Source organism: Tympanuchus pallidicinctus, unplaced genomic scaffold, assembly GCF_026119805.1.
Source record: "Tympanuchus pallidicinctus isolate F22 unplaced genomic scaffold, pur_lepc_1.0 scaffold14, whole genome shotgun sequence".
In the NCBI taxonomy this organism is placed as follows: domain Eukaryota; kingdom Metazoa; phylum Chordata; class Aves; order Galliformes; family Phasianidae; genus Tympanuchus; species Tympanuchus pallidicinctus.
In genome coordinates this window covers 6235199-6252302 of record NW_026294659.1, presented here as the reverse complement: position 1 = coordinate 6252302, position 17104 = coordinate 6235199, and the positions used below count along the sequence as shown (strand labels likewise).

Sequence of the window (17104 nt, the reverse complement as noted above, 5' to 3'; positions counted from 1 at the left end):
TAATTATGTATCACTATAGAAAGGAAGAAATTATTTTACTTACTTCTAATGCATAACAAACAGGTTTGTCTCTGCCCAGTTTGTAAGCTATCGTGGTTAGAAGACCATGGTCAGAAAACACGGACTAAATAGGGTAAGAAGAAAGAAAAAACACAGGCAGAAAATATTTACTTAAGTACATGCAAATGATAAAAAAAAGATAAAACTGAGAAAAAAAAAAAAAAAAAAAGATATATAGAAAGTTTAAACCAAATAAATTATAGAAACAACTGAGATAAAACCCTTGAAATGCTGTGTTTTAATTTTTCATTTTCATTAGCTGCCCTGGATCTTTCCAGACTTTCTATACCAAATAACTAATAACTAGTACTACAGAGAAACAAGTGTGAAAGAATAAAGAATAAAATAGCCAAGACAAAGAATAGAGCATGTAAGTTACACAACACTCAGCATTTTTTGAGTGAGTTTAAGAATTATACACAAGGGAAGTGCAAGACACTTACTATGAGAAGTTCACTAGGCAGCTAGGAAATAAGAAACACCTTGAACAAACTATTACTTCCTTTTCTTTTCGATTTCAATATGCAATTCAATATTTTCCCTTACCTCCAGCAATACAATTATTGCTAATAAGATTATGATTTATTTATAGTTATACTCAACTATTTAACTGAAGTTTGCTATAAACAAGTGAAAAATGAAAAAAACACAACTGACCTTCTGACCTGTATTGCACAGCAAGAAACATCCTGTCCCATACCTAGCATGAGAGCAAAGAAAAGTTAAAGCTAGGACATTGAAGAGATAAGCAGTTACTGCAGCTCTTGAATTCATTACTCCCCTAGGGAGACACCACATTTTTTCCTCTCGAAATGTATGTTACCATTAATAGATGATGAAACCATTCCAACACAGTTTATTTAAATGCAGCTTGAGGCTGAAAAATCTAGTTCTACACTTCTCTCTCTGATTATTTCTTGGACAGTAATTATCAAGGAGCAGACAGAGCTGAAAGCTGAGTCTGAATTCTTTGCTGGTTGTGTTTACTTACTTCAGTTTAAGCTGATTATGAAAGCCACTTTATAAACTAAATATTTCACAACATTGAGTTCAAACTTTTAAAGGTGAAAATACAACAAACTTTGTTCCTGTCACAAAGATTGCTTTTTTTAAAAAAACACGTTCAACTTCTAAAAATTGCATGTATCTCATTTGAAGCACTACATGTATATGTGCTCACAGACATACAAAAACATAGTTTAGTAGCCTCATACTCTGTGTTCATTTATTCTAACTAACTAAGAATTCATTTTTATTTAATAGTCTGAAAATCCAAGGCTTATAAATATTAACGAAAAAGTCTTCAGTTAAATTTGTAGAATAAAAAGGATAAAGTAGTATCACAAATTGGCTAGAAATCTCATCTGATACTTAGCTTTAGGAAGATATTTTTCCAAACATTTCTTATTTTATCAAAATATTTTTTATAAAAATACTTTGTGACAATATTGCTCAGAAGCATGTTTGTTTTAACAAAATACAAAGCTACTAACTTTGATTTGTGCATAAGTGTAAAAGATAACTTCAAGGTTAATTAGCAACAAGTATAAATTAATGTGTAATTAAATCTGTGAAAGTCCAATGCTGTGTATACACCTAGATGTTAATTTAAGCAAGAAATAGCAAATGAAACAGTAAATCACTTAAGCATAGAGCTTCTCCTCAAATCAATATCTGATTACACCACTTGCCTGATTTAACTGATCAGCTATTTTAAGCAAGGGAAAATAAGATGCTGAGAACTAGGAAAAAAATCAGTTTTAAAATTCTCCATGACCAATACACAGAACCAAAGCTAAGCACTGTAACTTAGATGAACATTTCCTACCTAGCAGTAGTGTGTGGTTTTTGTCATTGAAATCTATGCACACTGTCTGTATTTGTTTAACTGTAGATCACACTATTTAAATAGCAACTACTTAGCTCTGTGTTTTGGTGTATTTTAAAATTAAAAACCTTCTTTCACACAGAGATATTTCCTCACAGTGACTTTGTTCCAAACTGCACATCACAAACTATTTTACTATAATATCTTCAATATTTTATTCAAAAGTCAGGACACTGTTTAATTTCTGGATCAACACAGTTGAAAGGTAGAGCTGTAGTTATGTGGTAACTACAAAAGTATTTGGCAGTTAGCTCAGAAGAGAACATAATACTAAATTTAAAGCAGAGCAGCGACCTACTGTTTATCTCACAACATTCATCATAACCTACGTGTTTTTTGCCTGCCCATCTTGGAAGCACATTTGCCCAACGAGAGCAGCAGACTGGTCACCCAAGCACTGAAAAAAAGAATATTTTTTTAGCAAATGTCTTCATATGAATCACATTCACCAACAAGTAACATGAACAGATATACTTAACCATAGCTCAAACCTATTAGGAACACACAGCTAATTGAAAGTGAGGAAAAACCTGTAGAGATAATCCTCTTTCCTCTGTAAGAACTGCAAATAAAATGTGTCATGATGCTTATGGTAAATATCAAAACTAAAAATTATTTCGTGCATGTTGTGGAAAAAAAGATGAGAATCTGCCTCAAATTTTTGGATTATGTATATACTGAATCCCTTTTACATATAAAGCAGAGCTTGGTTCTATTTTGTAATGCTATTCATTTCCTTAGAGAGTCTCAGTTTGGAACGTAACTACACATACGCGTTAGAGTTGACAGCTGTATTTCCACAGCCAGATCTTCTTCAGTATAAATTCCACTTCAAAATGTATTTCATGTTAAACATGAAGCTAAAAAACTTGGAAACCAACAACATTTTTGTAGCAAGATTCATTCTTCTTAAAAATTTTTGCAGTGAAGTTATGTCTCGCAACAAAATTGTTTTAAAGTTGACTTACCCCAGAAATTGGTACACCTGTCAAAGCTCCAGATTTCTGAGTCATAAAAAGAGAAACAAAAGCTCCAGATCAGCTTTCCATTAATACAGTTTCAGGCAATCAAAAAGAAGCTAAACTTGTATTTGACTTGGGAGATAAAAATTTGCATGCATAAAGAAATAGATGAAGTCATACAAAAATGGATAGCCACTAATGCTGTAGAAGTTGGCTTCAAAGTATGTATTTTTTACTATTGCAATTCTATTAAAAATCTCTACTAAGAGACAGAAAATGGATGTAAGATATTGATAAGGGAGACAACATCCTGGAGAAAAATACTTCTTCTAGGAGAAATTTTTTTTCTAGGAATTTGTTGAATATAGCATAAAGTGAAGAACTACAGCTACAACACATAAAGACAGATTTCTGGGAGGAAACAGAACAAAATAACACGTGAGAGAAGTAAGAAGGGAAAAAATTGAGTAAATTCTGTTAAGTTATATATATGAAAAGCGGAGATTCGTAGCATAGTCTCTACTACTTACTGCTTAAAATTAACTACATCTTAGTTAATACAAAGAATATAGAGGTAAACGAAACGCAGAGCTTTCTTCTTTTTATATCACTATAAATAGAAATGCATTGTGCTTGGTTTAAAGTCAGTGAAAGAAAAAAAAGTAAGGAGGCTTTAATACCTAAAGGGTCAAATAGACAACATGATTGAGCAGAGTTGCACATTGGACTTATGCAGCTCATTAGGGTAGGAAATAGGGCAGGAAAGAGTCACATGAACTATATGGCTGAGTTGCACACTGGACTTCAGCTTCATGCAGCTCATTCCTAAAATAGAGTAGGAATTTTACAGGTACACTTGATGTCATCTCAACAGTTCTTAATACATATGTTTTTTGAAAAGACAGTGTACAGAAGACAAGGTGCAGTGTAACATGCAGTCTGTGTCAAATTTAAAATGCAGAAGTGTAACAGTAAAGTGAATAGAAAAAAAGTAGTTGTTATGCAAAGACAGATGCCTGATTTTAAGATACAGCATTTCAAGTGGATTAGAACCTCTTCCAAACACTACCACATAGCTTTTCAGTTGCATTCTTGCAGTAGATATCATAATAAATATGTATCTTGACAACATTTATCTCTGTCTTTAATTTTTTTTCTTTATAGAACTGTAAAAATGAATTTTCAGTGAAGCCATGCAAATGCATTTCCAATCTGATTTTTTTTTTATTCACACTTAATTTAACTGGATTGAAGGTAATTCAGTTTAAAAATGCACTAAAAACCCCAGTGTAATTCAGTATAACTCTTATTAGACAATAGATCTATTTTTTACTTCAATATGAAAATATTCAGCAGCTCGCAAACTAAAGCACACACATACATAAACAGTATATTTTAGAGTTTTATATATTTTATATTTACTATTTGTATATTTAATATTTTGTATTTTAGAAACAATTTTGGTGTGAACACTCATTGCCATATCTCAAATGTGGAAATACTTGCAAGTTTATTGGACTAGGAAGTGTGCTTTTACTAATCCTAAAATCAATGGAAATGCATAGCATATAAACAGAGTGGATAACATACAGGTGGTGAGCCTAATAGAAGCCTTTACTCACCAGGCTAGGACAGATTTTCTAGTCAGCAAAAGGAAGAAAAGAAAAAAAAAAAGTGGGAAGAAAGGGGAAAAGAAACACAAGTACAAATTTAAACTGACCAGCTATTCTGCTTCAGGTGCCACAATGTAGTATCTCATCTCTTATTACCTTACTGTCTAGGAGTATTTTGTTTGCTCCACTCATTCAACTTAATTACAACTCACACTTATCTGACGTTTCAAATTAGTGAAAGTCAGTAATGATTTTTAGCAGCATCTTTAATGACATATTAGTAAAATTATTTACGTTTCAGGCAAGTGGGATTTACATTTTAAATAAAAATATTTTAGTTTGTCCTAATTACAAAATGCTTGGATGTCCTTAGAAAACAACGGTGTGAAATGCCAGGAAAGAATAAAGAAATCACAGCATCCAGTTTATCCTATTTTAAGGATATTCTTATTTTAGGAATAAATTATCTGTCACTTTAACAGAAGAGTAACTGCTACATCATATTAAATCTGAAATCTCAGGCCCATGACAAAAATCCATATTTAACTCCTAAATAAACTTCACATTAAAAAAAGCTCATTACTTTTGATCTACTAATTATACTTTGCATTCTGAAAGGTAGTTTCCACAGTACTTGTCAACAAAAATCAAATTTTGCTGCTTATCAAAAACCTCTCACATTCGTTTTGTCTATTTGACACTTAACGTCTGGCAGATATTTACCTTCATATAATATCTTACAGCAGGACATATTGACATACTAGTCATAAATCAAACAATATTAGTCCAGAGAAAGCCACTAGTTTGAATGAAAATTCTCTCAATTGTTATTGACATATTTTTACAAGATAAACTTACACACATGCACAAACATACCATCAGGCCATAAATCTCAGATGAACTTCGTACTTTTGGAAGTATTTCCATAGGAATATCAAAGAATCTGAGCACAATACAAAATAAGTTATAGATACGATCAGTGCTAAATCAGGAAGGATTTTGTATTTATTTTCTTAAATATAAGTTTAAGGTATAAGGAAATAAAATATAAAGGGAACTTAAATATCTACAATTTCATGCATATGTTTCTCTATTTCTCGTAAATGTAACACTGAACTAGAAAGTAAAACAGAACATATTTGGGTATTTTGAAGACACATCTAACTCTTCCATATGATAAGTCATTCCTCTTCCAACACTACACTTATAATACAGTGATTAAATTTAAACTCAAAATAGAAACACTATCATTGCAACTGAAATTAATGAAAAAACAAACTATTAAATTGAATTGTTTTCATGAAATAGTCTTCTACCCACAGAAAAATTCAAGGCTCTGCTGTTTAAAATTGCTTGTAATTTGGACATTTGGTTAACAATGAATCTTACATATTAACAGTAAATACATCAGTAAGTGCTGATTATTATCTAGATAAGAAATTCTTACTATTGAGTGTTTTTTAACACATCACTTACAGAATCCACTTAAATAACGTAATTACTATAAAATGAGCTTACTGGCAGAGCTCAGGATCCCAGTCCAAGGAATGAATGTTGAATAACATCGTTCTACTGGCATTAGTTACATCTGTACAGTGAATACCTCCATTCTTCCCACCTGTCAAACACTGAATTAAAAAAAAAATAATAAAATCAACAGTATTTACCATGAGAAGGTACAAGTTTACTTCAACAAATTACAAACAAAATCTAAATTCACACAGCTTTCAGCTTGGGAGTGGGAACACCGATGTTTCTGCAACAACTAAAACCAGATACAGTAGAATAAAGGCATGGGAAAGATAGTAAGGGTACAGAAATATCTCCTGGATTCTTATTTTACAAAAGTGGCTAATACATCTTTCTGAAGTTCAAGTTTGTAAGTATCAGTAAGTATCAGTGCTCCTGCTGGGATCCCAAACCCCTGCCTATAAGTTCTGCTACAAACTACACAGGCTTTGATCAGCAAGTGAACTTGCAGAACTTCTGTAGGATGCAAAAAATTCTTTTTTTCTGTATAAAGAAGACTATGCAGTTGATGATCTTATCAGAAGATGACTGTATATTGTTACAAGCAGTCAGTAAATATTAAAAATTTTGTTTTGTTTACAACTCCAGGAGAAAATGTTTTAGTAGGAACTTGCATACAGGAAACTGAAATCCATTTTTAGAAGAGTGATAATAAACTCACAAATACATACCCATATAAGCCACGAATCAATAGTTCCAAACATTGCTCTTCCATCGTCAACTGCTTGCCTAATCTCTTCCACATTATCCAAAAGCCACCGAAGTTTCACTGCACTGAAGTAGGTGCTAAGTGGAAGACCAGTCCTAAACTGCAAAATAAAAAACATAAATTGAAAAAAAAAAAACATAACATAATGCAGAGATATTTTCCACAACTACTGTTGCTAAATATAAAAAGAACCTTCATAAATGAAATACTCAACACCCAAAACTCAGAGAAAATACAAACTTTTTGTTAAAATAAATAGTAAGCTTTCAATAAGCAAGTCTGAAAATATCAAACCCAAACAACTACTGTATAATGGACAAAGATCAAAGCTGCGCAAAATCCGGGCCAAAAATCCTTTATGTGGAAACAGTTGCTAGCAGAAATCCAGAGTTATCTAGGATATCTCAATATGACCAGACAGAAAGTGAATTTGACAAAGACGAGCAGCACGCTACACAAAAGACAGAATTTGTATTCTACTTGAACTTAGAAGCAAGTAAATTTATATACTCTCCACATTCGTTTGCTGGCTGTAAGAAGACATATAAAATATTTATATAATCAGTCAAGGAAAATGTAAATAAAAGAATTATGATACTATTCTGCAAGCATTTATTTTCAAACTTTGATATATACTCCTATTAGAAAAAATATTGCTTCTTATAAAATATCTTTGCAGTTCTCAGATTGGTTGCAAATGAGTTCAATACTACAACATATGATGAGAAATGATAATGAAATATTTAATATCAATAAATGATTTTTGAACTTTTTTTTTTCCTACTTGCTCTTACTTTTTGGAGGAATATTTAGTTATTAGACAGGAAGCACGTAATGAAGTCTCACAATTGCCAATCTAACTTCTCTACTGAAATATTTAAGGCGTATTACCAATTTACTTGAGGAAAATAAATATTTTCCAGTCTCAGATTGGTGTACAGTAAATGTATTATGTACATTTTTTATTATTTGAAAAGCTGGAAGCTAGGACTGACTGACTTTGTTTTAGGGAATTTTTCAAGAAATACCTCATGACACTATATAATATCTACTATAACAGTAAGAGTTGAGCTAGTATTTAATATTCTGTAATCTCTCTTACCTTAAAAAAGGATTTGTTATTTCCAGGAATTCTCTTAAGAAGCCTTTCAACTGTTGACTGAGTTCTTAGGTCAAGCCACACTAGAAACATGAATAAAATAAATTAATCAAATGATCTATTACAACAACAGTGACATGAGTAAGATGTTTTCACAAAACTCGAGTATTTGCCTGTAAATTCCTATCTTTACTCCTTTTTTTTTTTTTTAAATACAGAATTAATATTACATTGCCATTGTATTTTTAAAGTACAGTTGTAAAGAAAAAAAAAGAAAAAAAAAAAGGATTGGATAAACTCATTAAGTTTAGAAGAACTCATGATTTGCAATATCAGACATGATTTTCCACATAATAGAACACATATTTTTCTTTGCTAGAGCACAAGTGAATGACTAATACTACTTTGCTTATAGCAGATGAATACTATCAAATTAGAGGATTAAAACAAACAGTAGGTTGATTATTTACTGTAATTATGAAACTTTGAACTAAAGTGCTATGCCAGAGTTATCATGGTAGAGCTTACAATAAAGCTGTAAACAACATGCATTTAAACACATCAAAGTCCTAGTCTTTCAGTAGTACAATGCTAAATTGCCTAGCATTTGACATAGGCTGAGTGAACAAATCTAGATAATCACAATTTATCAGCAGGCATAAGCAGAAAAGCCAAGAAAAGTAAAAAATACAACTCCAAATCATTAAGTACTCTTTTAAACTCAAAAAATATTTACTTTAACGTTAAATCCCATGAATCCTGACCATTTAGTAAGCTCCTTCATTTCAAATGAAGTGGCTTTGCATACGTCAGGGCTTCGAGGCATGCTAAGATGTCCAAAACCCTTCAGGAACTTTGCTTTTTGTTAAAAGCTTATTAGGTGTTTTATTAAGTTATTAGGTAATAGTTGTAACAGAATGTGGCACTTGTGTATGCAAACACACAGCTAATGATGGATCTCAAACACTCAAAAGAAGTTAGTAGGCCAGGCCGCAACGAGATGCGCACAGAACTAGGAAAGCATTTTTTCTACAACACACTCACTTCACATTATTATAAGTTCAAAAAGTGCAGTAGTTACCAATAGCGTTATAAAGAGGTTCTCCAGTCGTCTTGTCCCAAACCACTGTTGTTTCCCTCTGGTTGCTTACTCCAATGGCTTCAGGACAAAATAGAAAGAAGTATCCTTTTCAGAGGGTTTATTTTCCACTTTTTGGGGGTGTGGGAGGGAAAGGAGAGGTGGAGATGAAGGAGAAGAGGCAAGTAAATGGGAAATAAAATGCTTCCAACTTTTTCACATTACAATCTAGAAAGATTACTTCTAAAAATTGAGCATTCATCTTTTACAGTGCTCTAAATCCTTTTTATTTTTCCACAAATTGGGACAACATGAACACTGACAGTAAACTAGTTTTCACCAATAATACTTGAACAGGTTATCTTTCAGAATTTCCTCATTCATTGCTCGTGTCTGTGATTTTGCAAGATTACGTAAGTCTATTCTTGTAGCTTTTGCCATGCTAACATACATGAACAGTATCTTTTCTTATCATTCCTCCCAAACAAACTACTCTCAACATTTTCTTTGAGTCTAGGGCAAGCTGCCACCTTTCTCTTTATTGACTTAAAAACTAGAGAATCTGACTTGCTCAACTATGAGCATGTTAAAGCCACCAGTTTCCTCTTGGAATACCTTTTATGTTAGTGATGTCTATGTTCAGTTGCTGCAGTTTCTCACAGGTTCTTTCCACACATTCATGGACTGACTTTAAGATTTCCTTTGGATCTTGTTCCACCCATCTATAACAAACAGAAAATATCAGTTAATAAAACAAAAAATGCAAGTCAAAAAGTTACATTTAGAGAGAGAAAAGAAAAATCAATTCTGAACTAAAATCAGCTGAGCATTTTGTCACAACCACAGCTATGGATATGTTTTACATATCCATAAAATGTTTAATAAATTTCAAAGCCTTTTTAAAGAGTAAATGGTATTTCATAGCAAAATTGTCTGTAGAAAACAATAATTCTCTTCTATCTCAGGCAGAGGCCTTAGGGGCAAATGATAGACATGTCAAGAGCAAACAAACAAAAAACATCTCAGAGAACAATCTAAACAATCTCTATGAACTAAGCAGAAGAATATGATTAAATTGTAAAAATAGGTAGCTTAACCTCTTTAAACAAGACTGCAAGAGAATGATTGGCCAGAATGAAAAACTGTCTCTTTACTTTTCACAACTCATAACTCATATTGATGCCCCATGTATTTATTTTACGCCACGTTTCCTACCATGAAGTCATTTATAGCAGGTACTCTTTTCTCAGTATTCATCAACTTAAGTTTTGGTCATGCCTACATGGCAGTATATACAGTCTATCAAAATGTACACAAATGAATAAAAAGCTACAGAAAATTCATACCCTTCCTTAGGGAATTTCTGCTGTATCTCAACTTGATGGTGACTCAGAAGCTCTGCTGTTTTTGCATTAAATACCTGCAAATAAATTACACAATTGGATTTTCTATGAACACAGAGGTTTAAACAACAATAAATGAACATGCATTATTTGGAATAAATATAGTTAAATCATAATTGATAGTTATTATCTCATCTATCATTAACAAAACCAACCAACCAAACAAACAAAAAACCTAGAGAAACAACCAAATATCCATAAATTGAGTTCAGATGTGTGAATTCGAGCAATTAAGGAGCAAAGAATATTTTGGTAAGCTCTGCTGTCAATTATGGGAAATAACCATATTCTTTTCTTGAGGAGGTTTTAGAAGTTAAACTAATGACATATATTAGAATACACTTCTCAGTCAGTACAGTACCAAATGCTAGTGATAACAACTTTTCTTTGGCTCCTGCTCTGTTACTCTGATGCCACAGATATGGCAAAAGGAGAGATTGCTATCATCATGTCACTTTCAGGAAAAGTGACAACTTTTAAGAGACAGGTAATCACATCCAGTTTAGAGCCAGTAGAGGGGACCCAATTGTGAAAAATGAATAAGCACCTTGACAGAAATCTACTTGTTTCAGTGCAAATTGCATATACAGAGCTCACAAACAATCTGAGAAGAAAAAAAAATGACTGCAGCAACACAATGCATTAAAAAGGAGAAGATTATGCAGAAGGGTGACTTAGATTTGGATACACTGCAATAGATGAAAGAGAGAAGAGAATCCTGAGTGCTATACTAATAGCCATTCTTTAGGAAACATGAAATGGAGTTTCTGCCTTGCAGTAGAAACTGAAACAGAAGACACGTTAACTTTCATTAACAGTGGCCTGATTCTGAAAGTAATCCACTGTGCCAAGCCAAAATGACACCAAGTAAAACATTCAACTTGATTGTATAATGAATAACTGACAGGTCAACAACAGTGTTCCTAGGAAAATAGTTTTCTCACTAACACCATTCAGAACCTTTTGTCTAAAGAACATTCAGAAACCTGGGAATAAAATCTAACCAGAGAATCAGATCATTTGGAGAACATGGCAGCAGGACACCACCCTATCTTTTCCCAGTAAGCAAACAGAGCAGGATTAGATTTAGACAATTCCTCTCATACTCAAGGTATAAAATTCAGTTATACCCGCCCATGCCCTAACATACGACTGAATCTTTTCTAGACTTGCTTGGAAATCTTCTCATCCCACAGATTTTAGTAACTTCTCTTGAAGCTTTTAATCTATAAACTCTTGATTTCATTTAGATAGTACAGTCTACTTTGACACTACTGGACCAACTACTGCAAAGAACAGATGATTTTCTGATTCTCCAGTTTCTCTAAGACCTAAAAGTGTATCTTTAGAGAGAAACTGGAGTTTAGAAACATTTTAGTTACAAATTTAAATCACAGTATAGCGTGGGCCTTAGAGATCGGTAGCTGCCTCTGGTACGGCCACCTGCTCAAAGCAGGGTCACCTATCAGATTAGACCAGGTTGCTCATGGATTTTTTTCCAAGCAGATTTTGAAAACCTCCAAGGATGTAAACAACACCACGTCTCTGGAAAACACTGATACTCCCACTCAGCTCCACAGAAAAGAATTCTTAAAGAGGTACAAGTTCTTTATTTTCTGTTACCACCTAGAGACATTACAGAAAAAAGCATCACTGTATTTTTTTTCACTGTATTTACTTAGCTTATTTCACCTGCAAGCTCTGCTTTGGCATGAAGCTTTCCTAAGAAGTAAGCTCTATAAGTACTACATGCTTGGAAGGAAGTAGTATAATTGGATAAGGGTCTTAAAATGCCGAGCAATAGAGTTAATAGGAGAGATTGTCTTGCATGCATGTAGATAGACAATTTTACTTGACGTTCCCTTTATACCAGAAGTGTAGTAACATTTACTAAGGTTTTATAAAGACTGAAGATATTATATTGAACACAGGTTCCATACATATTTATCTAACCAATGTTAAATATTTACTTATATCTATGTATCTATATCTGTATCTATATATAAATGTTAAATATTTATTTATATTTATCTACCAATGTTAAATATTACTGAGTAATCATTCACCATTAATCATTTCAGTATTCCTTGAAACAGAAAGCAGTACATAATGATTCCTACTGTTAGCAGGAAATAAATACAGACTCAATGAGACAAGGTCATTCATTAAATCTAGAGTGTATGGCCTGCAGATAATTAAGGGTGAAGCCCTAGCAGAGAAAGGCTTTTTGTCCCCTTTTGTTCTAAGAGGAGTAATTTCTCAGCAAAGCCAGTGTCACTACAAGTGCATAGATGTTTCCAGTGCCCATAGAGAAGAACTAGGTAAACACGCTCTCCTAATCTATCACAAAGAAAACCACAAACTTCTGACATCCTCAACAAAAGCAGCGGACGCTCCCTGTACCTTAGGGCAAGGATTAAAAAGTTTCACTGAGAACAACATTATGTTATACTGTGGTAATTCTGATACATAGAAGGAAGCCAAACATGAATGAAACATTACATTTAAACCTAGAGGAAAATGGTAAACCATGCAGGGAAAAAGCTGAAGAAAACAGAGCTCCTGCTCCCCACGAACTGTAGACAAAAAGGAAAATCTGTGTCTTTGTTTTTCACCGACAGTGGTGAGAGAAAGAAAGAGGTGACAGTGACTAATTCAGATAAGGCCAATCACATTCCTGTTGAGACAGGTTTGAGGTGTATTTCCACCACTGCTTTCCTTCCTTTCATTTTCATTAATGACTGATTTCAATATACGATAGAGATCTCTCAGTTCTTGCAGATTCGAAAATGTCAGTCAATTTTGCCCTCATTGTATCAGCAGTATTTACAGAGGAACTGCGTAGGCCATTTGAATATGTGTTGCTACAAAGGCTGCTCTGAAAGAAATGCCTCCTATTCCGTTATGTTGGCCCATGATGTCAGATGTAGATGTCGGCGGTGTGGCACTAGGGGTCAAACCTTCCCACCAGTATTCCGTGGTGTGTTACTGCTGTGTGACAGATGGCAGCAGAGGGACAGTCTGACGCAATGGGTCTGATGTGGAAGAGTGGATGAAGCAGAGGTGTGTCACTGAACTCCTCCATGTGGAAGAAATGTCACCCACTGACATTCATCAACATTTGCTGAACATCTGTGGATGTTAGCAAAGTGTGGCAGTGGATGGTGCATTTCTGCAGTGGTGACAGCAGTGGTGCAGATATTTTGAGCACAGCATGCAGGCTCTTATTCATCACTGGTGAAAATGCATAGCTAATGGTGGTGACTGTGTTGAAAAGCAATATTTTGTAGCTGAGAACTTATCAAGTAGTGATATTGTGCTTTTTGTAGCTGTTGTATTTTCAACGGAAATAAATGAGAGGCATTACTTTTGGAGCAAGCTACAAATTTGATGGAAGGCAGTGAACATTCAGAAATGTACTGAATTCTCTGGTGGGATATTAGAGAAAAAGGATTAAATACTTTCCTTCTACTCACAACTGATTTATCATACAAAGAATATGAGCTAGAGCTTTGAATCTTACAACAACAAAGCAGAAAAAGAACACCTAAACAGCTACATTGTTTGTAAACAAACAGAAGGGCTGATCATTTAACTCAAGCTCTTTCTAGAATCTCACCAGTGATGGAACATTAAGGAGTGCAAATAGTTGCATGGCATTACATTTACTCTTGACTTCTTAATAGAAAAGATCTCATCAGTTGTAATAATTTTGAAAGAGTGAACAGAAACGTGAGGCAAAAAAATATGAGGCTCATACACAGGTAATTTATAACTGCTCATAAGCTTTGCTACTTATGACAGCTGTGTAACTGCCTGCAGAAAGCTACGTTAGCCTATGCTGTATTCTCATCAGTTTCCATTAAGCTGAAACAGCTATAGATTTGCTGGCAAAAGCTTAGAGCTGCAATTTGAAATTGCATTGAAATCAACCCAAGTGGGGAAAAGATGACAGACAAACAGTAATTCCACCCCCAGCATTTGACTGGAATTAGTGGGTCGATTTCATGAATGAGCACAGTTTAACTTGTCTCCTAGAAATTATCTTGTTTGGAAAGTTCCTGTTGAATAGCTCCTCTCCCCCTCCACCCCCAGAAGCACTTATGGGAATAAAAACCAAACTATAATGTATTTTAAAAAGCTAAGAGTGAGGGAAAAAATTAAAGCATTTGCAATATTTTTAACCCTTCTCGTTAGCTATACAATCAAATTTTGCTCTTTCCCAAAATGCTGGGCTACTTCCATAGAGAAGCAGAACAGTTTCCCCTCCACAGAGCAAGCTCAATGGATGCTAATTGTTATCATAAGTAAAGGCAGTTTTTGTTTGCTGAGGAGTAGTTACAGTGTGATATATTTTTATTTGCAGCCTTTCTTCTGGAAGTGAAATAAAGGTAAAAAGAAATAGCCCACGGAGGTGGAAAAAAAAAATCTGTGGTTGACTGACACACTGTACATGTACTTCACTGTGTAGGCCCTCCAATGAATATTTTCAATTCTTGCTGCTTTTGGATAAAATGCCAGAAAAACTTTATCTAGCAAAAACCTTTCAAGAGATCAGGCATGGGTTCAAATGGTCACTAACTCAAAACTCCAAAATTTTTAGCAAGAGTAGCAGAAGTCACAAAGAGTTTCATGATATAATTATTGAATAAAATAAAGTGAAATGAGAGATGCAAATATTTGATGAATGCGTTTGGCAAAACATCTAGATCAGAACTTAATCATTCAAGTACACGTGTTTAGATTATCCATTTTGTTTTCCAGCTTGGCTATCTTAAGAAAATGAGCCAAAGCCATTGCAATGCCATTCAAAGTATTGAGCTCTGAAGTTAGTAACTAACTCTGAACTTGTTACCCAGATTCATCTCAACTGAACAGAAGAAAAAAAAAAAAAAGAGAACTCACTTGAGTAACTACAGTCGCTCTTGCAGAAGAAAGTAGCTTAGAAAAAATCCAAGAGAAGGTCCTCTGATGGCAAGACCACACATGAGCTAAAACTGTTTATTTGTATTATGTGTGTAAGAAATACAAGGATAAACAAGGAGTGATGGCAACAGAAATGTACTTTTCTCAGTTCTGCTGTTTCATACAGCCTCATTCACACGAGTGGAATTTCACAAATCTTAGTTTCTATTCATGTATAGAATCTCAGAATAAGCAATGCTGGAAGGAATCTCCAGAGTTGTCTATCCTGACCCACTGGTCAAGTAAGATTATATTCAAAGTTAGACCAGGCTACACTAGGCCTTCTCCAGCCAGGTGTTAAGCACCTGCAAGGATGGAAATTCCAGTCTTCCCAGGTGCCTGACCTAGTGTTTGAGTCCCTTACAGGGAAACATTTGTTCTTTACATCTATTGGAAATTTCTCTTGCTGTACCCAGTCATCACTGCCTGTTGTCTTTTCTTGTGCACTTCCAAGATTCTGTCTTCTCTACAAACTGTGTTTAGATAACTGAACCTATTACAGTGCCCCTATAGACTTCCCACGGACAAATACCCCTGAGTCTTCCAACGTTGCCTTGCATGCTGCATGCTGCAGCCTACAAACCATGTCAGTGACCCTCTGCTGGACTAAATGGTGTTTTTCAGATGCTCTGTTCCTCTGTGGGGACTGAAACCAGACACTCCACTTTCAGTGCTGTCTCATCAGAGGCACACAGACAGGAATAATTAGTTCCTTTGATTTGCTGGCTGCACTCTTCCTAATGTGGTTAATCTTCACCAGCATAAGGACAATCTGCTCTCTCACGTTCATCTTGCTATCCAGCAGGACCCCAGATCTGCTTCCATTAAGCCTTCTTAGCCTTCTGTCCCAAGCATTAGACTTTGTTGAACTTCATGATACTTCTGCCAGGCCAGTTCTCCAATCAACTGATCCTCACAATCCATGACTACCTGCAAACTTGACAGTACATCCCAAACCATCATCCAGGCCGTTGACAAAAACTTGCTACCATCCTCTGTGGAACATAATTTGTAAATTAGCCTCCTTTTAGACTCTGACCTATTGATAGTACCTTAGCCAATTTTTCACCCAGATATCTTTAAACTGATCAAAAGTCATATGTTCACTGCTTTTAAAAAAATAAGAAACAGCTACACAGTCCTGATGAATACACAAAGTAACAAACAATTTGATTTTAACTGGTGACTTAATGAAAATGGTGGGAAACGTACAAAGATCACTGAGGAAGGCATGCGGAACAACTATCACAGTGAAAAGATCAAAAGGTAACAAGAGAGCCAAGGAAATATCTCATACAGAAAGAACACCATATTACATTTTGGCATAAAGTGCTTGAAAGAAAGATCTCTCTTCTAAATCTGGTAATCTCTCTCTAATACAAGATTCTCCAGGTACATACATTATTATCTGACTGACTGACATAGCTTGTAGCAGATCCCTGCTTGCTTGGCCCTCTTCTTCCTCCCTATCCCACATTTTTCTTTTAACGCAGTGATAAAAAAAATTCTCAAATTCATGTAACTTTATTATCATAACAGTTTGATCACACTGCCAAGTTTAAGAGAATGCTGTATTTTGAAAATAATTTAGAGAAACTGAGATGAATACATGAAGAATTGAAAGAAATGACAAATACTATACACTTAAATTAAAAAAAAAAGTGAAAAAGTATGGTTTCTTATTTATTTGTGAAAGCATCCTGATGCCTGAACAGAAACATTCTCATGCAAGACAAAAAAGCCAAAACTGACAGTGTACAAACTACTGATGAATGTATCTAGCATGAGAAATTTCTT

The 17104-nt window shown here is 34.3% G+C and overlaps 1 protein-coding gene across 8 annotated transcripts in view; it reads right to left on the bottom strand.

Annotated features, from left to right (window-relative positions):
* The window catches only part of GK (glycerol kinase), a 60711-nt gene that overhangs the window by 42424 nt on the left and 1183 nt on the right, over positions 1-17104 (bottom strand). For 6 of the 8 annotated variants that reach the window (XR_008204387.1, XR_008204388.1, XM_052674177.1 and 3 more), the window contains exons 2-13: positions 10286-10359; positions 9555-9661; positions 8943-9020; positions 7865-7944; positions 6725-6862; positions 6042-6151; positions 5400-5466; positions 4533-4550; positions 2917-2952; positions 2278-2345; positions 718-760; positions 44-124 (exon numbers count right to left, since the gene is read on the bottom strand). Coding sequence is in view for 6 of the 8 variants with exons in the window: in XM_052674177.1 (XP_052530137.1) it covers positions 44-124; positions 718-760; positions 2278-2345; positions 2917-2952; positions 4533-4550; positions 5400-5466; positions 6042-6151; positions 6725-6862; positions 7865-7944; positions 8943-9020; positions 9555-9661; positions 10286-10359 (900 nt within the window). In the remaining 2 variants the exon portion in view is untranslated. The remainder of the gene's footprint in view (positions 1-43; positions 125-717; positions 761-2277; positions 2346-2916; positions 2953-4532; positions 4551-5399; positions 5467-6041; positions 6152-6724; positions 6863-7864; positions 7945-8942; positions 9021-9554; positions 9662-10285; positions 10360-17104) is intronic. The other 2 variants (XM_052674178.1, XM_052674180.1) reach the window with 1 other exon arrangement.